Source organism: Dermacentor andersoni, chromosome 6 (genome assembly GCF_023375885.2).
Source record: "Dermacentor andersoni chromosome 6, qqDerAnde1_hic_scaffold, whole genome shotgun sequence".
Classification (NCBI taxonomy): Eukaryota; Metazoa; Arthropoda; class Arachnida; order Ixodida; family Ixodidae; genus Dermacentor; species Dermacentor andersoni.
This window is the reverse complement of record NC_092819.1, coordinates 34,759,367-34,784,782: the sequence shown is the minus strand read 5'-3', so window position 1 is coordinate 34,784,782 and position 25,416 is coordinate 34,759,367. Positions and strand designations below refer to the sequence as shown.

The 25,416-nt window shown below is 41.0% G+C and overlaps 2 protein-coding genes across 2 annotated transcripts in view; both read left to right on the top strand.

Annotated features, from left to right (window-relative positions):
- Positions 1 to 48: 48 nt before the first annotated feature.
- On the top strand, positions 49 to 9,489 carry LOC126521860 (mitochondrial inner membrane protease ATP23 homolog). The gene is made up of 5 exons (XM_050170568.3): positions 49 to 340; positions 783 to 828; positions 1,632 to 1,848; positions 4,889 to 4,978; positions 9,140 to 9,489. Exons 1-5 carry the CDS (start codon positions 133 to 135, stop codon positions 9,335 to 9,337), a joined length of 759 nt encoding a protein of 252 aa, XP_050026525.1. The 5' UTR covers positions 49 to 132; the 3' UTR covers positions 9,338 to 9,489.
- A 2,684-nt stretch (positions 9,490 to 12,173) lies between these two features.
- The window catches only part of LOC126521858 (nucleolar pre-ribosomal-associated protein 1), a 74,738-nt gene continuing 61,495 nt past the window's right edge, over positions 12,174 to 25,416 (top strand). Inside the window, exons 1-8 of the mRNA XM_050170566.3 lie at positions 12,174 to 12,539; positions 13,309 to 13,454; positions 14,374 to 14,661; positions 15,513 to 15,609; positions 17,379 to 17,461; positions 18,439 to 18,618; positions 19,958 to 20,079; positions 21,826 to 22,021. Coding sequence (XP_050026523.2) covers positions 12,311 to 12,539; positions 13,309 to 13,454; positions 14,374 to 14,661; positions 15,513 to 15,609; positions 17,379 to 17,461; positions 18,439 to 18,618; positions 19,958 to 20,079; positions 21,826 to 22,021 — 1,341 coding nt within the window. The 5' untranslated portion in view covers positions 12,174 to 12,310. The remainder of the gene's footprint in view (positions 12,540 to 13,308; positions 13,455 to 14,373; positions 14,662 to 15,512; positions 15,610 to 17,378; positions 17,462 to 18,438; positions 18,619 to 19,957; positions 20,080 to 21,825; positions 22,022 to 25,416) is intronic.

Genomic DNA, 25,416 nt, shown 5'->3' with positions numbered 1-25,416 from the left:
GAACTCAATAAATTATAGAGAGGGCGCCGGCAGCAATGCACTATGGCGGCATCCATGAACAGAACATAGTCCATTGAGTACTTGAGGGCGATCATTTGTTTGGGCTGTTTTTTTTCCCACGACGAACAAGACATGTCTTCCACCGCAGAGACTCACAATCAGTCGACAGACTCAAACAAACACACTGAACCTGAACAAAGCTACGGCTTCGAGAACTATCCGGAAAGACGAGGCGGAAAGAAGTCCGAAAGCTGGCTGCGAATCGCGCTGTTGGGTGAAGGTCGAGAGAGCTTCGACAACATCCGCTGCGAAAAGAATGTCATGAAGTGCATCAATGAGAGTAAGGAACACTTGTCATTGTTCGTCGGCGTCTACATACCGTGTAAAGGAACATACTTCGCTGCGCAGATCGGTTGTACGTAACGCCGGTGCCTGTACGACATGCTTGCGTTGAACTTTGCTGTAAATGTAACCCGATATTTCTGTGATCTAATACTCGACATCGACGGAGCGTTCTTTCCCTTTTCTCCCTCTTTCTGCTTCTATTCTTTAGCACTTTTTTATGGCGTTAGCTAGGTGTAGGTATGAGTAAGAGCCCCGCGACTACATCACTGCGGATTCATTCAAGCTCCTTACTTCAGTGCAACAAATGATTGTCGCATAACAAATTTGACCCTGCGGCTCTGGTAAGCAGGCGCTCTGCGTTATGTAGAATGTAACAGGGGTTTGATTTTACTGAATTGTGTACTGTTGCGATCTTACCTTATTACGTAATCTTGCAGGTCCCCTGGTAAAGCTGATGATTAGTGCTCTAAAAAGTGCCGGCTGGTAAGTATTCCCTCGGATCATTGTCTGTGAGTGTGACGTTTTAGTTTAAATGGTTTTGTAGATAGCGACACAACATCACGCTGCGACAGTTACATCCGCGATGCTGTAATGTTCTTGGGTTTCCTGCAGGCTGCAACACGTCAACCAATGTACATGGTCACATATTCCCTCCTTGTGATTGCCTGTTTATGATAGAACACACCATTGCTTTCCAATTGCTCTTGCAGTTAACATCATGCAATTACTTCAAGGGTGTGTAGGAACACTGCGTTGCGCTTCATATTAATATTTTTAGATTAACATAGCTCTTGAATGTCTGAGCCTGCTTTCTTCAAATATAAGAAATAGGAGCTTTATTTGGCATCATTGTTCTTCTTATCATTTTCATTTCCCCTTTTTCCTTTAAGGCAGAAGGTGTTATGCTCATTTCTGCAGCGATTAATAGCCAGTTCTTAAGAACAATAATAATGATGAGATGAAGTACAAGGTATTAATGCTGGGGAACAGACACACTACAGCCATCAATGCCATGCTTTTGCTCACCAGGTGTTTCCTGCTTTTACCCTATGGCTGCTCAAGACGTCCCATTGACACCCTTGTCTACCACAAAATGCATGCCAACATGCTAGCAGTTTAAGCAAACCTATGAGATATTCTACAGGGGAACAGCACGAAATATGCTATGGGATATCTTATCCTCTGTGCTTTGAATGCTGTTCATCTATAGGATGTTATTTTCCCATCGTCTTAAGCAGCTTTTAATGCTTAAGCCTTGAATGATATGTTTGGTATTCTCTTTTCAGTGACATAGACATCAGGCGAAACATCTGCTGTGAGCCATGCGAGGGTCTTGTGACAGGTGGCTTTGACACAGAGTATAACCAGGTTGTTGTTTGTCAGAATAAGGCCAGGTCGAAGGGCATGGTTCAGGGTGTGCTTGCCCATGAGCTCATGCACATGTTTGACTATTGCCGTGCCCACATGGACTTCAAGAATATGGATCATCTTGCCTGTACAGAGGTGGGCTGTAATTAATTATAGTATAACCAAATTATAATTAGTACACTCCTCCACTGAAAATATTCCCGTAGCTCTGCTTTAGCAATTTGGCATTACAATGGCTAGGACTAAAATCGATTATTCGAATAGCCTGCTTTTACGAAAATTCGTGTGCAGATGGGTTGTGTACATAATGCCATAACATATAATACAATAATTAATGTCAATGTATGAATGAGTAGTACAAGAATGGTAGTGTTTCATGGTTAAATACGTGTTTTAACAGTTTACTTATTTGGTACGTTATACCAGTGTCCAACGGCAACTTTTAATCACGATCGAGCCCGATCCAGATCAATTCTTGACTGTGATTGAAAGTGCACCATGTGACACCCGTATTACTTTTTTACTATGAAATATATGTTTGGAATCAAGTTGACATAATTGCAGGATGCACTAGTGGGGATAAGATGATTGTCAAAGGGGAGTGAAGAAATGGAAGCTTATTATCGTTAGTTGAACATGAACAAAACAAATTTAGTTTCTGATGGATTTGTGGGATCTTGATTATGTGACACCAGGAGACGGGGGAGGGGTTAATCTGAAAGTGTCCACCTAGTGGACTATCAATTTCGGCCGCTGCTGAAGGTAGACAGGGGCTCCTGCCTTCTTCTCGCTTGTACCCCGGCCCAGCCCATCGGTATTTCAGCAGCAGCCGAAATGGACAGTCCACTAGGTAGACATCTAAAGCATACCCTCACCCCCAGTTCAGCATATCTATATCATTATTAAGTTTTGCAACTAGGTTAGTTACATACATATCATAGTTGACCATGGTTGTGTTGTCTGCATAAAGAATGCAGTTTCAGGAAGGCAGGCAATTACATAAGTCAATAATATACAGCACACTCCCCTTAAAACGAACTCAAAAGGACCATAAAAGTGCGTTTGTCTTACTAGAAGTTCGTCTTCACAAAAGTGGTCCACAAAACACAAATCTGCTATTCCTGATGCGCCCAAATATCTACAACAGAAAATAATAAATAGAAAAGCATTAAAACCAAATGGGAGACATAAAAGCAAACATTTATTAGATTTACAGTGACACTCTTATTTAAACTATTGAATGGATGTAGGTTGCCACCATTGTGGAAATCTGTGTATTGTCACAAAAGTTGCAGTTTACCCATGCTTGCTCAAATTTTTTATTTAAGGCCTCATGTTATTGATTGAAAAAAAAAAAATGCATCAAAGTATTCAGGAAGTTGATTGAGCAATGTCACTTTCTCATTCAGCAGAGGTTTGCTCACATTTATTTATGTTGAGAATAAGGCCAGTCCAACCTTCTGTATATGTAATCAGATGGTATATAGATTGCTGCGCTGCCATGACAGCTTTACGGATGATTTGAGCATTTAGTGATATAGTTCAGTAAAGTAAAATAGCTTCTTAAAAGTTCATTTAACCAAGTTTCCGAGATTTCAATAATTTAGGATGGGAACGTAGATGTTGGAATCAAATTTTAAAGGTCGTCAAAATGTCGGTGTAGACTGTGCTTATTAAAGTGTAGAATATATCTATTCTATAGACAGAAAAATATTTAACTGGTCAAATAGAGGAAATTGCAAGCTTGCCTTGATGATACCCTCTGTAGAAGGTTAAAGTAGTTAAGTCATTACGGAAACCTATGCTTTGGTGATGATGCGATAGTGGTGGCTATCAACAGTTTTCTGAGCCTTGGTTTGGCAGTTATCTGTCCATAAAAATCTCCACTTCTTTGATTTCTTCAACATCAAGGCCCTAGAAAATAGAAATAGTTTCCAATCTGAGGTTGTTTTAACTTACAAATAGGGGCCTCTCCTTAGTTCTTAATATGCTGATACCATGCAGGCATTGCACGCTTTCCATTCTTTTGCCAATTATTCAGACTTTTTTTGTTTGTGAGGAAAAACGAGCAGTGTATTTTTTTTTTTTTAGTTTTGGTGGGTATGCAACAAACAACATTGAGATCTGCAAACGTTATTAGGCAACCAATTTTGTGGCCAATGGCATGCATAACCACCAGTCTTCTTTCTTTCTGTGTGCATAGTAGAATGTCTTTGATGTCAACATTATTCAGTGTCAAGTACTTTTGGAGCTCCAAAGCCATTTCCTGAGCATGCTGTTGTGAGCTTGCAGAGCATTGTTTTCAGCCACTAGCAAAGCTTTTTCATCATACATTTTCTCATCAAGATTGTTGAGGAATTCTACTTAAGACACTAAATAATCCATTTGTCTTTTTCCCCCAATGATGGTTTCCTAGTCGCTTCTTCATTTTTCAGCTGGAAGTTGCCAAATATTATGCAAAGGGTGTCTGTCAGTCAAATTTTCAAGCTTGGATTTTAGTTGCTGTAATCTTTTCGCAAGCTCAGCATTTGTGGGCGTTATGCTCAAAACAGTTAATCAGAGTTGGGCAGTACGATAAAAGCTATTGCGTGTAGACTAACTAATGATTTTTTGTGCGAATGATACATCCCGGCAGAATTTCGGCAACTGCTGCAGCAGTACAATTATTCCTACTAAGATAGTGTCAAACTAAACATATCACCAACCTGCAGATGCAAAGTGTGAGCTTGATTAAGTGCATGCACTTGTTGCCCCCTTCGCTGCCACTATGAGACCACGACATTGCAGTGGCTTCTTATATCCTCTTCCGAGCATGCATGCGTAGTGCAAGCACAGCTCTGATGGCTCCAAGGTACCTTTATGTGCGTTCCTGACAAAGCACACTACCGACCTGATAGCTGAACACTGATCACAGGAAACCACAAGGGTGACTGATGACACTAGCGTTTATATGAAGTGGACTTATCCACAGGAGTGAGCTGACAATCATTGATCTTAATCAGCAGTCATTTGAGGTTTGCACTCACCGAATCCACCTTTACAGTTGTAAGGCAAATGCCATAGTGCCACAAATAGCATGTCCCAAAAACAGTGCTACTGGTGAACTTCGATGCAGATATGCTCAACTCTGAATCGTTGCTGTCAGTTTACTAACCTTTGTCGTGGTCATATGCAGATTCGTGCTGCAAACTTGTTTCACTGCTCCTTCATGAGTGCGATGTCACAAGGTTCAGCAAGCTTCTTCAATATAGCAAAGTCCCATGCAGTAAGTCTATCATGATGCTTCTCTCTGTGTGTATCATCGATCTAGTTCGCTGTATTAGCTTTTTAACTGCAGTTATATAAATTTTAATGATAAACAGTGAAATCTTTGTCCCTTCCTAATGCTTTCTTAAAGGGACAATATGAATATGAATATGAATATGAATATATTTTGATTGATTACACTCCTTAAATACCAGAAACTTTAACCTTACCATGAGCAGAGTCTTCGTAAGCCAGGAAAGATGCAAAAACAAAATACAAGTTCAAAGTTTTTGTGCTAACCCCATGTGACAACATGAGATTTGAACAGTGTTGGCTCAGGACTACCTTAAAGCTAATCAGTAAACAACAATTAGTGCATCAAATTCTAAAGGAACCAAAGAGTCAACCTGATCAGCAGTATTAGAAATTATACTGGTTGTTGGAGAGCAGTGTCAGAGTGCTCTGATGGTTGTGTAATACGACATTGAAGCTGTATACACAGACAAAGGACTTTAGTAATGTTTATCCGGCTTTGTTAACACTATAGAAGTGTGTTTTTTGTCGTGATAAAGTTTAGTCACATTGTTAAACAACTTCGCAGGTATGCTATTTCAACAGGCTAAACTAATTGCTACGCTTTACTGTCCCTTTAAAGTATTTGAATTGAATTTCAGTATTGAAAAAAACAACCTTTAAATATCATATACTTTCAAATTTTTCGACAAAGTGGCGTATAAAGTTCGTGTAGTCCAATTGGTTAAAGATGGGCTTATTTGCATTATTTGATACATGTGTATAATACTCTTCAGAACTGAACATCTGGTCAACTGAGGAGCTTGTAAATGATAAGCAGTTGCTTTCAATTTGTTATCTGGTGAACTATGACTCTGATAGTAGTGAAATAATGGAAAAGTATGTCAAAGACTTGAAAGACTTGACGCCAAAGTATGTCAAAGACTTGACACCAAAGACTTGAAAAATTATAGACCGATCAGTTTACTGTCCGTTGCCTACAAAGTATTTACTAAGGTAATTGCAAATAGAATCAGGAACACCTTAGACTTCCGTCAACCAAAGGACCAGGCAGGATTCCGTAAAGGCTACTCAACAATAGACCATATTCACACTATCAATCAGGTGATTGGGAAATGTGCGGAATATAACCAACCTTTATATATAGCTTTCATTGATTACGAGAAAGCGTTTGATTCAGTTGAAACCTCAGCAGTCATGGAGGCATTGCGGAATCAGGGTGTAGACGACCCGTATGTAAAAATACTGAAAGATATCTATAGCGGCTCCACAGCCACCGTAGTCCTCCATAAAGAAAGCAACAAAATCCTAATAAAGAAAGGCGTCAGGCAGGGAGATACGATCTCTCCAATGCTATTCACAGCGTGTTTACAGGAGGTATTCAGAGACCTGGATTGGGAAGAATTGGGGATAAAAATTAATGGAGAATACCTTAGTAACTTGCGATTCGCTGATGATATTGCCTTGCTTAGTAACTCAGGGGACCAACTGCAATGCATGCTCACTGACCTGGAGAGGCAAAGCCGAAGGGTGGGTCTAAAAATTAATCTGCAGAAAACTAAAGTAATGTTTAACAGTCTCGGAAGGGAACAGCAGTTTACAATAGGCAGCGAGGCACTGGAAGTCGTAAGGGAATACGTCTACTTAGGACAGGTAGTGACTGTGGATCCGGATCATGAGACTGAAATAATCAGAAGAAAAAGAATGGGCTGGGGTGCATTTGGCAGGCATTCTCAGATCATGAACAGCAGTTTGCCATTATCCCTCAAGAGAAAAGTTTATAACAGCTGTGTCTTACCAGTACTCACGTACGGGGCAGAAACCTGGAGGCTTACGAAAAGGGTTCTACTTAAATTGAGGACGACGCAACGAGCTATGGAAAGAAGAATGACTGGTATAACGTTAAGGGATAAGAAAAGAGCAGATTGGGTGAGGGAACAAACGCGAGTTAATGATATCTTAGTTGAAATCAAGAAAAAGAAATGGGCATGGGCAGGACACGTAATGAGGAGGGAAGATAACCGATGGTCATTAAGAGTTACGGAATGGATTCCAAGGGAAGGAAAGCGTAGCAGAGGGCGGCAGAAAGTTAGGTGGGCGGATGAGATTAAGAAGTTTCCAGGGACAATATGGCCACAATTAGTACATGACCGGGGTAGTTGGAGAAGTATAGGCGAGGCCTTTTCCCTGCAGTGGGCATAACCAGGCTGATGATGATGATGATGTCAACAGGTGCACGCAGAGTGCGGTATTTGTTGAAGGAGATTAGCGTGATAATACAGCACCACACATGTGATACAAACATGGTGGGACAACCCAAATCATAACTTGCTTTGCCTAAATCAAGACAACAGATTTGTAAGCTGCCTAAAAGCAAGGCATTCTTATTCAATGACTGGGAATCATTAAACCGAAGCTATCTGCACCATCTATTCAATCAGGAACTGATCAGTTGCCTTTGGGCAACTATTGCGTTCTCCTGTAGCAGAATTCTTCGATAGAAGTCACCACTTACATTAGGTTTTCTCTTTGTACACTGATGAAAGGGGAAAAAAAATTCTTATCCACCTGACTGTAGTACAAAGCTACAAAGGAAAGGCATACAGGCTTTTCAGAAAGCAAAACTTTGAAGTTGAACGAAAATTCATCCTGGTTTTAGGACAGAACCCAGGACCAATGCCTTTCCGGGCTGGTCACTCTACTGTCTCAGCTAACCCAAAGGCTAGGTGATCACAGTACGAGGGCAAATTAATTCACGACTCAAAGCATAAGGGACACTGAATATGGCAAACCGTTTCTGCCGCAGCTGCAAGGTTGAGGAAAGTTCATGACAGGGAGAAAGACTATAGACACCAAAAGTATTGTTATTCCTCATACTTGTGCAAAAACGAATATTTGACAGTTTCAACTATTGAATTTTGAAATCAAATATGAATAGAATGGCAAAGATGATTCAACTGAAATCCTAACTTTTGAATATTTGTGCACCACCAACTGTAAGCTGTAAAGTGCCACCTAGGAAGTGTTCTACCCCAAAAGGTTTTGAAATGGGCTTAGTAATTAGCTAATAGAAGCAAATGGAATGTTGCAAAACAAACATGTGAAGAGGGGAGATTCCCTCCATGCAGCAGAGGCTCCCTTTCATTTTGTCGACGAGCATCTGCAAACGACATTCCTCCCCTGCCTTCACTGTTATCAGAGCTGAGGGCCTGTATGACCTTTATGTCATAAACCACGGTGTACTTTTCTTTTCTCTCTCTTTTTTTCTTGCTGTGCGGTGCACTTGCAGTTGTAGTGCCACGCATTCTGCATTGCATGGGAATCCAAGAGTCATTTGTATTGCTGTCATGGCTGTTTGTGCTCTGCAGGCACTGTGGTTAATGAGAAGGCATGGACCGTAATGTTGTCTCTGCTCATGGGGAGACTGAGGAGTAGGGTGCACCTGCTTTTGTTGGAATTTTTCCCTGTTTTCACAGTGCACATCGCTTTAATACATTTATTTATTTTATTTTAGTTTTATTTAACCATACTGCAGGCCAATTCTTTGGCCCTAGCAGGAGGGGCATTTTCGGAATGACAAACAATAAATAACAGCAATAAACTCGAAAACAGCTAATACTTTGCAGGTATTATTGTTGCTGTATGATCTATACACCATGCTTGTTTGTTTGTAGTGCCTAAACCTGTCAACTGGGGTTGTATGGTGGTAAATTCACATTAGTAATATGAAAAGGTGTTGTGGAGTGCAAAGGAAGTTCTTTTGTGAGATTCTGTTCAGGTTAGCCATGTTTGCATTCAGATACGGTGAAAATCTCGATAATTTGAATTCTCTGAATTTGAATTGACAGATAATTTGAACTGCTCTGTTGGTCCTAGCAAAGTCCTGTGTATTTGAATAGAGAAAAGCTCTCCTAGGAGAACTAACTAGAACTAAGGCTCTTCTTAGTTTTAACTCCGTTTCACTCAAGTAAATTTCTGGTCCCCTTGAAGTTTGAATTAACATGTTTCTACTGTATTTTGTGCCACAGCTGCGTAGTGTTATATTGTGTCACTAAAAAAAAAATGCAGTAGCATTTTGGTAGCAAAGTTTAACTCTTCATATGCTGTTGCAGTTTGCTTCAGTCTCATGTTTACCTCTTGCTTCCAGGAATGTGTCAAGCAGAAGGCTGTCAATTCCATCGTTGTGGCGAGGGGTGTTTCAAAAGAAGAGGCAAGAAATGCTGTTGATCGCAATTTTGACAAGTGCTACAACGACCTCGAACCTGTGGGAAGGCGAATACGTAGGAATTCACCACACATGCAGTGGGCATATCGTGAACGTTATCATTATGGATACGATGAATAACTAGTTTGTTTTGTAGCCACAGTGTAATTAGAGTTCTCTATGAGGACTCTACCGGTGCCACAAGGGGCCATATTCATACTGCCTGCAGATATTCTGCAGGTAGGCTAGGGCATGATTTACAAGTTTAATAAAAAGAGTATGCTTGTTTAAAAGTTGTGTAGTCTCCCTCCGTTTTTTTTTTATGCATGAAATCACAGGCACCTGCTATGGGGAGGGCGGGGAGGCTTCGAAGCCACTCCCTCGGCAATGCCGAAACCAACCCTTCCCCCCGCTTTCCCCTAAAGTGTCATTACCAAAGTTCTGTCACCCACATAATTTGAGGTTTCTTTTGAGTGGCCTCTACCTTTTCACTTAAAATTTTATTGTGGCTATAAGCTTACTACATCATTGTTGGAACGGATGTTCATGGCTCTTAATTCATCCTTTTGCTCTATTTCTGCAAATCCTGACAATAGGAGGACAAGTGCATTAGAAGCACCAGCAGCGGCTACCTCATCCGCTTTTTCTCACTTCAACATTTTTTAAAATTTAGACTGGAAACACCATGTACGGACACACTATACTTAAATATACACACAGAAAAGAGTTTATACTATCTTTTAAAAAGAAGGAAGCAGCCAACTAAAATGATCTTTTATGGTATGGATAGCCTATGCTTAAGAGAATGAGTTGTCGTTCTTTCCTTGTCCTTGCCTTATGTGCTGTTTCCCCTTCCAACTAGAGAATTAATATTTTGGTATATATATATATATATATATTGAGAGAGAGAGAAACTATTTAACAGGAAAAGATTTTAAGGCCTTTAAGGAAAAGGTCTTGGTGATCAGTTGAATCACGTATTGCTTACCTTACTAAATGCTGAACAGGGAAGAGAAAAGGCAGGTCAACACTGTAATTTGAAACGCTTTCAAGGCGGCTCTGGGCCTTGATAAATGTACCTCCACGGAGCGCATGCTAGCTTTCAGAGCTAACAATACTTTCAACGAACTGAGGCGGGCCACTCTAATGCGACAGGGGGAAGGCCTCAACTCCACAAAAACCAGTAGGGCAATATTGGCTTGTCTCGATATCCCATTTACGTTGCTGTTTGTTCAACTCACTTCAAATTGCTTTGCATGCTTTTTGACCCTGAAAAACACCTGCAGACTTCAGCAACCCCTTCAGAAGAGTCTTTTATCAATGGAGTGTGAAATGCACGTGAATGATATGCGTCTCTGTATTGCTTCTCTTTCCAGTAAGCAGTGCTAACGATTCATGAAAATAAAGCTCTTCTAATAATTTACAACATTTATTATAGATGGAAACACTGACACTTCCATGCAGAGGTTATAAATATATATAATTCACCACTCAGTACCCAAAATGAGGCCAAGCTCGATTCACTCGAAATCAGAATCAACAGCAGTCGTGCACAGCATCGCCTATACTGACACTCACAGTAAAAAAATAAAAAATTTGACCACCCTTCTACTACAGTGATGAGGTGTGCAACCGAAGCTCGGGACCTGCGGCTCTGCGTTGTCGTAATGCCTCGACTTCGCGCTCCCTTACGGCGAGGTCGGCACGTCGACGACGAGCCCTTTCTCGAGCGAGTTCCCGACGGCGTTCATCAAACGCCGCCTGTTGTTCGGTCGAAAGCACGACGCGCGGCCCGCTCCCGCTGCTCTTCCTTCAACACAGCCTGCTCTTCGGCAGAACGAACCAAATGCGGCCTCCCCATCTGACTGCCGGGCCTGAACTGGCGGGTACAGCTGACATTCTTGCCAGAGGAGCGAAAATTGTTTCCAAGAATCTTTTGAGCATACCAAATGGATTCCTATATGTATATTGTCATGCTATGCGGGACAACTTAACTATTAGTGCAACCATGCAATGGTGCCTGTACTCGACAGGTGAGGATCCTTCAACCTAGCTGCACTTATGTTGAGATATGAGGGGTGCAAAAAAAAAAAGAAAAAAAAAAGAGAAAGGGGGCCAGCTTATCTTTGCCAAATGTTGGTGCAAATTATAAACTTCGTTAAGCATAATTGATTGTACAGACCCTTCCATCGTGTTACAGGGTCTGCAAAGCAACGAGCACAATTAAGAAATTTTAGTGAAAAGCTCTATATTGGCATTACCAGAAGCATACAATATACGGTACTTAATTACATCTTTGCGTTGGGAGGGAGTGCTTCTAATTGCTACAAATATTTTGCAAATCGTTTTAGTAAAACAAGATAGTCTAGAAATTAAGAACCGTGGTCCAACAAGAGATCTTTTTTGCCCCAGAGCTCGATCTTGTTCGACCACGCGGTTGATCGTTTCAGGTATTCGTCGTCCATTGCTCCTGTAAACATCTGCATTGCTTGGAAGGTAGTCTAGAGCCACATTCATCACCATGTATGCTGTGTATATCTGAATGTACTTTTGCGAGGAGGTGCAACCAGTGGTATCTGCGACTGCATGTGCGACGGAAAACAGCGACGACACATGGCCATACAAATTGCCAAAGTTCTATGTCTGCATCTCTGCACTACAGACGCGTGATGGATAATTTTTTTAATTGCACTCGCATTGCGGAACGAAAATTGATCGATGTATTTAAAAGTAAGTAGTCATTTGTAAACTATACATTGGCGTACTCGTAGTACGCGCGTACAGACGACAAATGCGACGCGGCGCCCGTAACGCCATCATAACTCTACGGCTATCATTAAACAATTAAAGCAAAAAATAGTTGTATTGTTGATTACTTGTTATTATTTACACAATAAAGCGAATGTAATGAGCGCTTTTATGCTTAACACAAATGTAAACAGTTTTGGACGTTTGGACTATGAGAAGTTTGGGAGCGAGGGTTGACAAAACAAAATGGCAGCGCACATGTGCGAGTATTTGCGCGTGGTTTGCTTGATCGTCTGAACGTCTACCGGCGCCGAAAGGACATCTGTTACGGTTTTTCGACGTGGCATCTAAACTCGAGTGTTGCAAATGACTGCACAGAACGTGAGGATGCCTAAAAAAAGGAAACGCAGCGAGACCAAGGACAGCGAAGAGAAGCCCACCAAAGCGAAGATCACCGAAACGGAGAACGATCTTGACGCCGAAGAGTCTGACGACGATGCAGTACCGGAAAAACAGGCGAAGACAGAGGCGGAGGAGCCTTTCTGCATCAAAAATTTTCTTGCTGTGCTTGAGAAAGGGGGCGACCTAATGAAAGGTTTCTTGTTTCATTGCCTAATATCAAACATCTGCCCTTAATCCTTTTTAGTGCACGACCAACCTGTTGAACTCGCAACGGCTCTTTGCTGTTGCCATTATATTGCATCCCCCAGGAAATGGTTTATGTATACCCTTCTCCAAACGTGTTAACCGCTTGGCATGTGGATTTCACGTTAGTAACGCTTTATTGTGCGCGTCAGTTGATTAAAGAGTAAGAGAAACGGTGCGGCGACAACCAGGACAGAACGATGGGCATCTGCTTTCATTTGCCGTGCATCTGCTGAGTCAAGCATGTTTGCCAGCTCTCACGTTGTCAGAACTGCGCTCACCAGTACACAGTGAACTAGTATGACATATTATGCTGGTAGGCTCTCATTTTGATGATACCTTACGAAAAACACGCACGAAAGTGCCAAGAAAAGTAAAAATGGCATGTATCGCTTGTAATGCATCTCCAAACCCCTCACCCCATACTTTTGGGTTTTCTGTATGTCATCACCAAAATGAGCCTTGAGAGTGCATTAGAAAACAAAGCGAATAATAGGGTGTAGCTTCGCCTGCAATTAATCGCTAATGTTGCATATTATTATTCAGCTATAAAGCTGCACAATATATGGTGAAACTGCACAAGCAGACAAATGTGTGTGTTGGCGCCATGTCTCTTCTATTTATGGTCTTCGTGTTAATGCGCTGTCATTTTGTGTTAGTGTGTTAAGTTTTAGCAGTGTCACACAACTGATATACCTGTTTACCTCTTGCATATTCAGAATTCCAGAAGTTCGTCAAAGCAGCTGACTCATTTGCAAGTGGAGAGAGCACAGAAGACACTGTCAAGCAGTATCTTGACAGCACTGATGGCAACTTTCAAAACATTTCGTCACTTCTCTATGGTGTCAAAACGGGGTCACGCATGGTAAGTGAGCTCATTCTGCTTAGCTGGCCTAATTTTCTTTAGTGCATAATGTATCATACTATGAGGAGTATGACTACTGCTGTCAACGCCCTGAAGCAGACATGGTACTGCTTTGTAAGGTCCCTGGGTACTTCGAAGGTAGCATAATGCTTTTATTTGCCACCATCATTATCACTTCTGCCCTTTCTTTCTCCTTTGTCTGGTGGTTATCTTATGAGTGGGCTGAAAGACAGATGCCCTTGTTCAGACTTTTCTGATGGTGACCAGTGATAGTAACATTGTATGCTGAAGTGACTACGGTATGGTGACATTGCTCTACAGTGAGCCAGATAGGAACCTTATTCATATACTCATCTCGTTACACGAACTTTTTTTTAAAGCACTCGATGACCTTCAACTGAAATACAGTTGCAAGAAGTTGCAGCCATTTGCTTCCTTTCAGTATGTGTCTTCCACTATTCACCACTACATGCCTACAATAGCGGTGGCAAGTGGATGGTGCTGTCCACTGAACATATTCTTACCTTAAGAAAGAAGCTGAGAAAAACTTGCAACAATTTGTAAACCTCTCACAACTACACATTTGTGGAGTTTCTCTCACAAACATTTTGCATTTTGAGCATGACCTGAAGAGAAGCAGTTTTGAAGTCACTTCTTTTCACACTTACTGGCACCTGCTCACACTCGTACTCATATCGAAGTTGCTGTCGCTGACGTTTGTTAACATTAACTGGCACGTGCTCCTGTTCATACTCACACCCTTTGTCATACACCTGTGAAATGGGTGTGGAGCAAGCATGAGTCTGTGTACTCGTGAGTGAGCATGCTGACCTGTGCTTAGCACTGACACCATGTGCTGGGTTTTTGAAACATTGCTGATTTTTTCTGGCTCTTTTTTTTCTTTGTTTGGTATCTTTAGCACACATTAGTGTACCAGGTCCTGGATCGCCTGATTTCCCGGCTACCCGAGGATTTCAAACAGTATGTTAACACTGCATTGATGTCAGCGCAGCATATGCTGCAAAAGTACAGTCGGCTCATGCACATGTCTCTATGCCGCACCGCAAAGCCCAACCATGCCAAGGCTGCCCTGCGCCTGCTTACTTCGATTGTCACCCTGGGCCCTGAAGGAGCACGCTATGTCACTAGTGTGGTCAACTTTGAGACTACGGACTTCACCACATGGTTCAACACACGGAACCAAAGGGTACGGTTCTCTGTTGCTGTACCGGCTTGAGCGTATTGTGAGGGTGTGCTTTCAATGACTCATAAAGATTGATAAATAGTATTATGATAAAGGTTGTCCCTGGGCAATACATATTAGGGCAATAATACATATTGTTGATACCTATTAGGGCGATAAAGGGGCAGTACACATAGAAGACAGCACAAACACTAGACTAAAGGAGTGTGCTTGCATCATAAATATATATTGATGGTTGTAGGCATCACTGGCATGCTTCTGTCCTACCATGTGCAGTATTTTTCAAGGAGATTTTTGAATCGCATTTGGCAATATCTCAGTTCTAATGTGGAGGATAGATATGTAATATATGTCAGGGAATTTTGATTGAACTATCACTTTCTTGCAACGTGAAAGGTTGAATAGTGTTCTTCTGGGGTCACTAATTTTCACGCACTTCTTCTCCTTAGTTTAAAGTGTAGGCTTCAATGCATTAACAACAACAACAAAAAAAGAAGGCCTTAGTACAGTGATTTACTTTTTAATTAAGAACTTTCTGCACATAATGCTTCAGCTCCAGTGAATCTACAGATGAGCTTTCTCTTCTGCTCAGTATATTTGCAAGGGCAGCTGTGCCAATTTAAACTTGCCATAATTTATGCATGTGTAGTGTTCACGTGTGGGGTTTGTCTTATTTAAATTTGAGTTGCGTGTGGTTTACTCAACAGCCCTGAACAAATTTACTGTGCAAATTTATCTATGAATATACTTTTATTCTTCTGTGTAAGAATATCACCATCGTGGGACAAACTAGCCAGTTTTGTTTTTCTGCGCATATATGTGTGACTGCACTTTCCTCATTTCCTTCTGAATAGGATCCTGAAGATGTGCGAACTTGTGCAGTCTTTTTCCTCATGTCGGTCCTTGTCGTTGGAAGCAACTCAGTGGCACGCCAGGTCCTTCAGGCCAAAGGTGAGAAACACAACTTCCGGCTTCAAAGCTATTTTATTGACTTATTTTATTTGTTTTTTAATATCATCAGCATGATCATTTTAATGTACTTCATATACAAAACACATAGATATGAGATTAAAGAGCTAAGGAAGTGTGAAGTGAAGGCTGAACGAAGGTTGAATGTAGAGCGACTAATATGTTTATAAGATATATCTTGTAACTAATATGTTTACAAGATATATGAGGTGCATCACAAGTAGTGTGTAGGTTGGGCTAGCAGGCAAGACATGATTGAAACTAATAGTGCGTTGACTGCACCTGAACAGTGAAATACTAACTCTTCTTTTCGCTTTCCATGTCCAAGTCTAGTCTGCACACCTACCCACAATCACACCGGTGCTTTTTTGAGACACGATATGTGTAGGTAGGCGCATTACAGGCCTTACAGTAGCTTTAGGATGTAAACAATCCAAAAACTACATAGCATTGTCCCATTTCCACATTCACCGGCATTTGTAACAGTGGCCTTATTCAGGCTCCGAAATGTACCCTTGGAACTGCTCCATACTTAGAAACTGGCTACAGAGAGATTACATGTTGCACTTCCATGTAATCACGTGTAGCAGGTGTCCTGATTGATTGCTTCCTCTTCATGTTTCAAGTTATGCTGATGATGCACAGCAATCAGTTGATATTCCACATACGCTAATATACTGTGACAGCGATATTTTCTCTCTTCTACATGTAGTTAATGTGTATGAACTTGGCCTAGATAGAAAAATATTATCTCTGATGGAATTTTTTGTATTTATGTAGTTTAAAGTGGATTGTGTTGCAGTGATGACTGCTAATAACACTGATTAAAAGGCAAAAACCTAAGGTAAAGGTTCATTGACAGAAAAATAAGAAAGGAGTAATTCTGTGCATTGCTTAAGTACATTGCGAAATGCAGACATACAATTCTATCGAAACTTAGCAGTGGCATTACAATATGTGCTGTAACTACTATTGTTAGCTTGCAATCAATTGCAAGCTCGTACAAATTTTACAGAGCAGTGTTTATTTTTAATGAATTGAACAGTATTAATATTTCCATGTGGAAGTAAGTATGGAGAAATACATAGTTACATATAAGACTAATGTGGGCTATGGCAGTCAGTGTTGCTCCATTAATGGTATTGTCAGTATAAATGACATTAATGTTATTGTCATTGTGCAAGAAGTGTGTGAAAATATATAGACTATGTGTGGGATGAACATATAGGAAAGGTAGTCAGTGTGCTGAAAAAGTTATGGTACACACTGCGATGAAATTTAAGACTAATCTAGTATGCAGTGTCTCATAATCACTATTCCTGCAAGCTCAACACCTTGTTTGTTGAGCTCAAACAATTGTCCTGCCACTATACTAACATTTGTTAAATTTTGTTGATATGTCTTGCAATGCTGTGTTTGTAGCTTTATATGTCTGTGTAGCTGTAAGATGTTCAGCAGTTCAGGATGATGGTGATATGTTGTCAGGTATACTGTAACAACTGCTTGTTAAAAAGGTATGAGCACAACATTCTAGCTCTGTTGGCTTCTGTGGCAGAGAGTCTGTCTCTCTTGCCCATATGGGCATAAAAGTGACGCGCATAAGTGCAATTTGGGACCTACAAACACAATGGCACATCGCTGAAAATGTAGAGCAGATGCATAACACAGGGGTCGATGCATTCAGCAGAAGTACATTAGCCTATTGTGTTCTATTGCTGTCTGTTTCCTTCATTGCAAATTTTGAATTGCAGGACTGATAAACAGCATATTTCCTGGTCTTCAGTATGACCGTGCATCATTCATATGCAGCTTTCTGTCGACATTTCAGACTAAGGTAAGTGAGCTGAATTCTTTTAACTCGTGCCTCCATGGCAGAGATTCATGCTGTGCCTAGTGTGCTGTTCCTTTCGTGCTATGCAGAAATGTGAAGGAAGAGCAATTCTTTTAGGACGTACAGGAGTGAAATAATGGTCAATCATATGTATGAGCTTTTGTGTCCGAGGAAGACGTGTGTATTGTTCGGTTTATCCCTGATTAGGCTTGGCATCTCTCTGGGTAGCACCACTACTGGCTTCGATAATGTGTGTATTTTCTGAATGTCCATGTGGTGCTCACTTTGTTACACAAATGGGGATGCTGTCGTCCGTAGGTATGTTTGATACGCACAGCAGTATGACGAAATGTTTTTGTAGCCTGATAATAGTTGATAGAGGGTAGCATCAGTTGAGTTTACTTTATGTGTGTCTCTGCATCATTAGACGAAACTTGAATGGTCTGTACCAACCCATCAGATTCACGATGTGTATCTGTATTGTAATGAAAAACACCTTTTGTACATTTGTGGCTACCTACCACGCCACCGTAGTTGTTGTGAGCAGTGCCTGCTGAATTGGGGATCTTCAAACACTGAGCAACCCTTGTCATAGATTTATCATATTCTCAGTTATTCAAGGTGAGTCGCACTTGTCATAATTAACTTGAGATTAAGGACATTGTGAATGTTCACATATTGCAGAGATGGTCAAAACTAGTATAGTTCGCTAAGTTGTATGTGTGTAAATACTTATTGTATTGTTATGGTCTTGTACACCTGGGTTTCAAGCCACTTGGGTACCTGTCATTTGCCACTAACGGCAGAGCTGAAAATCATTACACCGGTCTCCACTAAACCACCAACAGACTTTCAGTTTTCTGAACAGAAGCCAGTCCATTGTGCAGACTTTAACTTCCTGGTTGAACTGAATTTCTCATTTGTAGTCCATTTCCAAGAAAATGCACGTAACAGTCTTACGCTTCACATTTCTTTGAAAGGTTGTAGAGAACACGTCCTTCACCAAGACTATCAAGTTGAAGATGCTGAACGACAAGTCTCTGAAGTACGTCACTCACCTGCTGAGCTGGGAAGGGCCGAAACCATGGACGCTCCACGGCAAGTGGAACAAGTACAAGGCTATCCGGGAAACAGAAAAAGAAGATCCCGAAGCAGTAGTAGTAAGTAGTGTTCTGACTCTGTGTTTGGGTAAATATGTATTCTTGGCTGCACTTACTGCTTTTTCAAGCATTATGATTCTTTTTTTTTTTTTTACTTTGGCATGAAACTCAGCTAGATTGGAGGTTTCGTTGTGATATTGTTACGTTGCAGAAGTCACATATAAACATGCATTTGCAATATTTGCAAGAGAGACAATGATGCATAACCAAGATGGCTGTTGAGAGCGATTCCACCTCTACTCGTCAAATCGTCTTCTTCTGACTGACGCCATTCTTTGTTGCGCCATAACATAACCCCGCCTGTAAAGGCGCCATCTTCTCACTAACTATAAGGGAGGTGAACTCGTGGCAAAGTAACACATGCACAACGTCCGTGGAGACATACGAGTCCAGCGGAGCGATCTCCTAGTTGACATCGCCAAGCTGACACAATATCATGTAGAGTTCTGTGTAGCACGGCAGTAGCTTTTCAGACAAGCCGACGTGGCGACGTGCCCATAGGAGGTATGGGGATCGATACCTCGCACCTCCACCAGTTTGTTATATTGCAGAAGTCACATATAAAGATGTATTTACAATATGTACAAGAGAGACAACAATGCATAAACAAGATGGCTGTTGAGACCGATTCCACCTTTACGCGTCAAATCGTCTTCTTCTGACTGGCACCACTTTTGGTTGTGCCATAACATTATTTTGGAGCCAGTATAGCAGTAGGAAGCACACTTGTGTTTCTTTATAATTTTATATGCTAGAGCATGACTATGTGACCCTGTGTAAAGTACACGTGTCACTCTCAACCAAAGTTGCGACGCCTTTGTAACAAACAAACAAAAACTAAATGTTTTGAACTGGCAAACCTTGCAAACACAACAATGTAAACTTAAAATATCCTCTAGTTACATATTCAAGCTTGAATAGTGAGCTGGCATTCAAAAAGGGCTTAATTTCCTGCATTGCATCGGAAAATTCCATGATCAATACCCAGATACTGCCAATGTATTGTCTCAAATAACTGCCTCTAATTGTGAGACAGGCTAGAAATGGCATTAATATTCATGCTTTTTACTAGACTTCTTTCTGTTGGCATCTGCACTATCATTTCACCAAGTTATACAAATTTAAACAATCTATGCTAGAAGTCAGAAAGCTTGTCAGAAGGGGCTAAAATTAATAGCATTGAACTTGGCCAAGTTGTATTTTAGCTTTGGAACAAGTAAAAACTACCAGCTGTGCTATGTCAGGATTGTTTGTATTCTGCCTCTGTTTAAATATTGTAGTGTATTTCATGTGACTCCACTGAGCATATTGTGTGTTTCATTTAAGTCTTTCTGTTTAGGAAGCGTCTAAGGAAGATGTGGAGCTGGTCCAGAGCACCGCCTACAGCTTCTTGACTGCTGTTTGTTGCTCGCACAAATATGGCGTACTATTCCGAGATCCTAAACTGGGACTGTCGAGGCAGTAAGTAAAAAAGTGTGACATGATCTCCTCTTTTGATTGTTAATGTTTAATTTGAGACTTTTTAAAACAATTGTGTTTCAAATAGCTCTGTTGTTGTCAGGTAGTACTAGTAATCTTTTCTCTCTAAAACGTATTTAATAAGATTTTTCTTGTGTTAAGTATGCTGCTAATAACATATAACAGAAGAATATGCCAGCTGTAAAAATTCTTCTTTTAAGAGGAAGCTTTAGCTCGGGCCCAACTCCGATGCGGCCTATTCAAGTACATGTAAAATGCAAAAATGTTTTTATGAGATAGCCTCTGGACCGATTTTAATGAACTTTGTGTCATTTGAGAGAGAAAGGTAAATTCTAGTGACTCTTGGAGGCGGTATTTTGATTTAAGGCTTGAATTTCGTTAAAAGAATTTTCAAAAATTCAGAAGTTTGATAAAATAGAAGCAGAAAGTTTACAAATTAATAGCTCTGCATCAAGAACAGATATTGCGGTTCTGTAAATGGCATACATTAGATCATTCAAAGTAGACAAATTCTATATGTCAATTTAGAGCTTACGTGAATTCATTACATTGTGTATAAGGGGTCTGCAAAAGCTGTATTTTCATATTACCAAATATTGTTAGATTCATGTGTAACATATCAATTTTGTCTGCTTTAGATGTACTATTAGAAGCAGTTTTCAGAATTTTGGTATCATTTTTCATTGCTGAGTTACAGAGTTGTAAACTTGATAGTCTCGTTTTCTGAACATTTGTGATTTTTGCCAATATTTAATTAAAGATTGACTACCTAAATCAAGAATTTGAAAGGAACAGTCACTAGAGTTTAAGTTTTCTTTTAAATGCGACAAACCTCGTCAAATTTGGTGCAGTAGTTGCCGCAAAAAAAAAAAAAAAACGAATTCTGCTTTTACATGTTTTAGATGGGAGCAGCCGAGCTAAAGCTTCTTCTTATGTCTTTGTCTAGTTGTTTTAACTTGTGCATTGTATATGTGACAGTGCCCATTCATATTCTTCTTCACCTCATTTTATCTTCTTTTTTTACACTCTTATCACCGACTTTCTTACTGAAGTATCAAGCTTCTTGGCTGTGCCAGCAAATTTACCTGATCAGATTGCTGTACCTGAAATGGAAGCAGAACACATCCCTGTGATGCTTTCTCAGTCGTTTACTGAGGGATTCAATAGAATGGGATTCATCAGTTTTAGAGGATTAGTAGTATGTCTCCCTATTGGAGAACACGTGCTGATCACTATTGAGAACTACTTCAACAGATTCAAGGCAAAGTTCCTTGAAAATTATTTGTTTTGATGCTTAAAGCAGGCTAACACCTTGGTTGATGTGTGTTTGTAGCATTTAGCTGTGACTGTATTAGATGATTTTGGTACCTCACTATTTTCACTCTACCTAGATGCTGAAAATAGCTTGCCTCGAAACAAAGAATGCATATATCATGTCAGACTGCTGTTAGTTGAACAAAGAAATTTCTTTTGTGTGTTGTCACATACATGTGATATCAAAACAATATATTTGTAACACTTAAAGAACAGCATGTTTAAATACCTAAATAGTTGGCAGTTTTACCAAAATTCATAAGAAAAAAAATTGCAAGCACTTTGTGTTCTTTTAATTCAGACTTTGGGCAACTTGACCTGATGTACGTGTTGTCTAGGTCTGATTCACAGTGAGGGGCACATTATTGCTCTGTTGATGTCACCCTAACCCGCAATGTCTTTATCTTTGGGCAGGAACCTGAACTTTGTGATCACTTCCACTCTGCTGACCATGGAGCACCCGTACGATCACGATCGGTGCTGCTCCTTTGTTGTGGAAGTGTTGAAGGTGGCACCCGACCAGATTGGTCACTACCTGCACGGCTGGCAGCCCGTCCTGATGTACGCCACAGCCGCCACTGCCCAGAAGCTCATCAGCCTTTACACTAGGGTAAGGCGAAGGCTGACTGACCCTCATGCAGTAACTGTGGTACCTTCACAAACAGCTATCAAGGGGCTCGACGTAAAAGCAGATGAATGCCTGACACATTTTCAAGACATGCAGAATGGCACAACACTCAGGGGATGCCAGCAAAAAAGAGATAAATCATTTACAAAACGGTTGCAATGCATTCTTGCTGAACACCTAAAATCATGCTCCTGCTGTCGACATATGAGAACTAGCCCTATATTAGGATATCATCAGTAGACGCTATTGGGAAAACACTATTATTTTAAGCTAGATTGTTGGCTTGCAATTCTGGCAAAGAGGTTAAAGTGTGTTCACACAATTGAGTGTTACACATCCTGGCTATAAGGGAGGGGGGGCACCACTTGATGTTGACACATCATCTGATATGGCAACATAAAGCTTCTTCAGTGTTGATCTGTTTTTTTTTTTTTACAGTGACAAGGGGTTCTCACATGGTTTCACAAGGATTAGCTTTCATTGTGTACTTTCTAGATAGCAGCATGTGACTTTGCTGCTCAGAGAGAGGGATTGACGGGATGTTCAACAAAAGCGATGTCATGGTTACCTTTCCTTTCATCCTTTGGTTAAACTTCCCTCATAAATACATACCCTAGCTAACACCAGCTGTTTGATGTTGTAGAAAATGTCAGATTAAAGAACTTGTGCCATGATTGCCTAAAATTTCTATGCATTCTTCTATGATGTCATATGATGTCATAAATTTTGTTGGCAAACAGCTGGCAGAGTGAAGTTTATGGTTGATTATAAGAACACAGAATGCATTTCATTTGAAGTGTGGTGAAACTGGCAACATTTTAGGGGTGTGCAAATATTTGAAACATTTGAATAACAACATATTCAATCCGGTTCTGATACCAAATAGTCACTATTCACTCATGTGAATACCTTTTGAATGGATTTTGAATACCTCACATTGCCCACTCAGCACGAATGAATGTCAGACTGAAGCAAAGCAGATTTCACCCAGCTAATCCTGTTTGTTTGTCACCATCACCACCACTGCCGCTGCTGCCTATTGGACCCTTAAGGACTCTTTGCAGGGTATTACATCATAAAGGGGGGAGTCATCATTTGAAATAACATCTATAAAGCTTCATTCGAGCCTTTGATAAACCATATCATGGCACTTGCTATTGTAGCAAAGACTGGGGTGCAACATTGTTTTACTAAACAGTGGACTTCTGTCAATCAATTTGACTCCAGTTAACCCTTGAAGTGTTTTATTATTTTGATCAAAAGTGACCTTATTTTGCATTTTATTTCTATGACTTATTTTCAAAATGTACTCCATTGAAAACCCTCTAAAGATTTTTTTAACCAGTTTGCTTCATGTCCTAAGAGCAAAAAAGCTGCACCACTGTTGGGCCAAGACAATGTTGTCTGCTTTTCTAATCATCATTTTCGGTAGAAGAAGCAATGGGAAGACTATCATCATCCTCTTCGCTCGAGGAACAAAACTCTAGTGCATCACTTTCACTCTTACTTTCACTGTCAGGGTCAAACAGTGGCTTTCCTTTGCACGCGCGACTCGCGTGTGACACATGCGAGCTATCAGTGGCAGATTCCATCACTACAAATCTGCCGCAAGGTGCAATAAGTGCGCGATTCCAATAATGTGGTCTTTGTACGCTGAAAAAGTGCTGACATCTATGTACAGTAGACTTCTGTTAATTCGATTTCGACCGAAGGTTCCGGATGACGCCCATGCATTTCTATGGGCCCAAACTTTAATTATTTCAATACTAAAATTGGCCTTCACCGGATGATTTAAACAGTAAGTACACGCCTGAACCCTATGCTGACTTCAGTAGTGACTCCTTTAGTGACAGCGTCGGTCTTGGTGGAGCTTAGGGACAGTGAATGCATTGAATAAATGTCACCACCTGTCGAACACGCCTATTTTTGACCTGCCCTAGGAAGGTTTTCAAGTAATAACCATATGTCACAATGTCTGATTGTGGTATTTACCTGATACTAACGTGCTTTCTTTTCCAAGGCACTTGGGCCGAAAATTACCTGCACTGTGCAATTGGATATGAAACGAAAACTGTTTTCGCAGCGTTTGTATGCTTTACTGCATGACATGGATGTATGGCGGCGAATCTGACTTCTACAAATTGTGCGGTGAAGCTGATTTTAGGAAACTTGCTGGCTTTGTGCAACATACGTATTAGACCCTTACCCATTTTTCTTGTTAAAATATTGGGTGCTCGTTAGATTTTTATTTGGTTTAGGAGCGTTAATGTCATTTATACATTAGTTTCCTGCTTTTGACACAGTAAGTGAGCACCCGTTTGACTTAAAGCCCCTGAAACTTCGTAAAGTAGTGCCACTCTCCTCCTCCGCGTTCACTCCTCCTCGTTTCTCCTCTCTTTCACGCTCCCTCCTCGACCATGGCGCCGCCTACGTTGCTCGAGCGCAGCAGACGACCTTTCGCAGAGTGAATGCACGCATAGCAAGGCAGTGCTCTTTAGGCGTTCACGTTGGCTTTCCAGCTCCGCGTAACTTCGTGTACAGCATAGAATTTCTAGTCGGATGCTTATACAAATTCGGTAACGGCAGCTTTTGTTTCATTTTTTGATAACTATTTCTTTAAAAAAGTATCTGAAGGAGTGTTAACGCTGTGCGTTGACGACTGCGAATGTATCGCGTGCCCTACAATTAGGTACGCAACATTTGTCAAGGGCGTGGCACAAGAGCTTGTTGCGAATGGTCGTAAATAACACGTTTACCATCGAATGACAAGCTCTTGGCTTCCAGCAAGCCCTCAGCCTAAAGAATCCGCGCCGCCCTTACCATGTGAATTCGCGGCGCGTATCAGCTATGACGTACAAAGGCTGACGGAGATCACTGCTCTGGAGGTTCGAAAGTGTATTACAAGCTACAATGCCGCCAACGTGCGTGCTTGCCAATCTAAGCGCGCGCAAAGCCTCAGAGGTGGGCGATGGTGCTATTATGTTTCTCGTGTCTCAACGCCGACAGAAATACCGCGGCCGATCATCGAGTCGGGACTGTGCGTAGGCAAGGAATTAAAATGAGTTTTTTAGCATTCGTGCGCGAAGCGGGAGCGCGATAACAATGCTTGACTCAATCTCAAACAAGACCACTGTGGCCTTCAGTAATTTTTTCAGGTTAATGACTTATCACGAATAACACTTCATCGTGCGTTGGTTCGTCCGTTTACTAAGTGACGTACTTGTCGCGAACCGAGTTGCACTGAGGTGCATGCATTCAGGACGGTTGTACTCCCTTCGAAGTAACATTTGCGAGACATGACTTTATTAGTGAAGTCATGATCGCGCAAAGAATCCCCCCGCCATGACGCGGCCGAAATTGCGGCAAGTGAAACGATG

Excerpts from the sequence above, each read along its gene's own strand:
- LOC126521860 (XM_050170568.3), top strand. The coding sequence starts at position 133 with ATGTCTTCCACCGCAGAGACTCACAATCAGTCGACAGACTCAAACAAA. Across the intron at positions 341-782 it reads CATGAAGTGCATCAATGAGA|GTCCCCTGGTAAAGCTGATG; the intron begins GTAAGGAACACT and ends GTAATCTTGCAG. Across the intron at positions 4,979-9,139 it reads ATATAGCAAAGTCCCATGCA|GAATGTGTCAAGCAGAAGGC; the intron begins GTAAGTCTATCA and ends TCTTGCTTCCAG.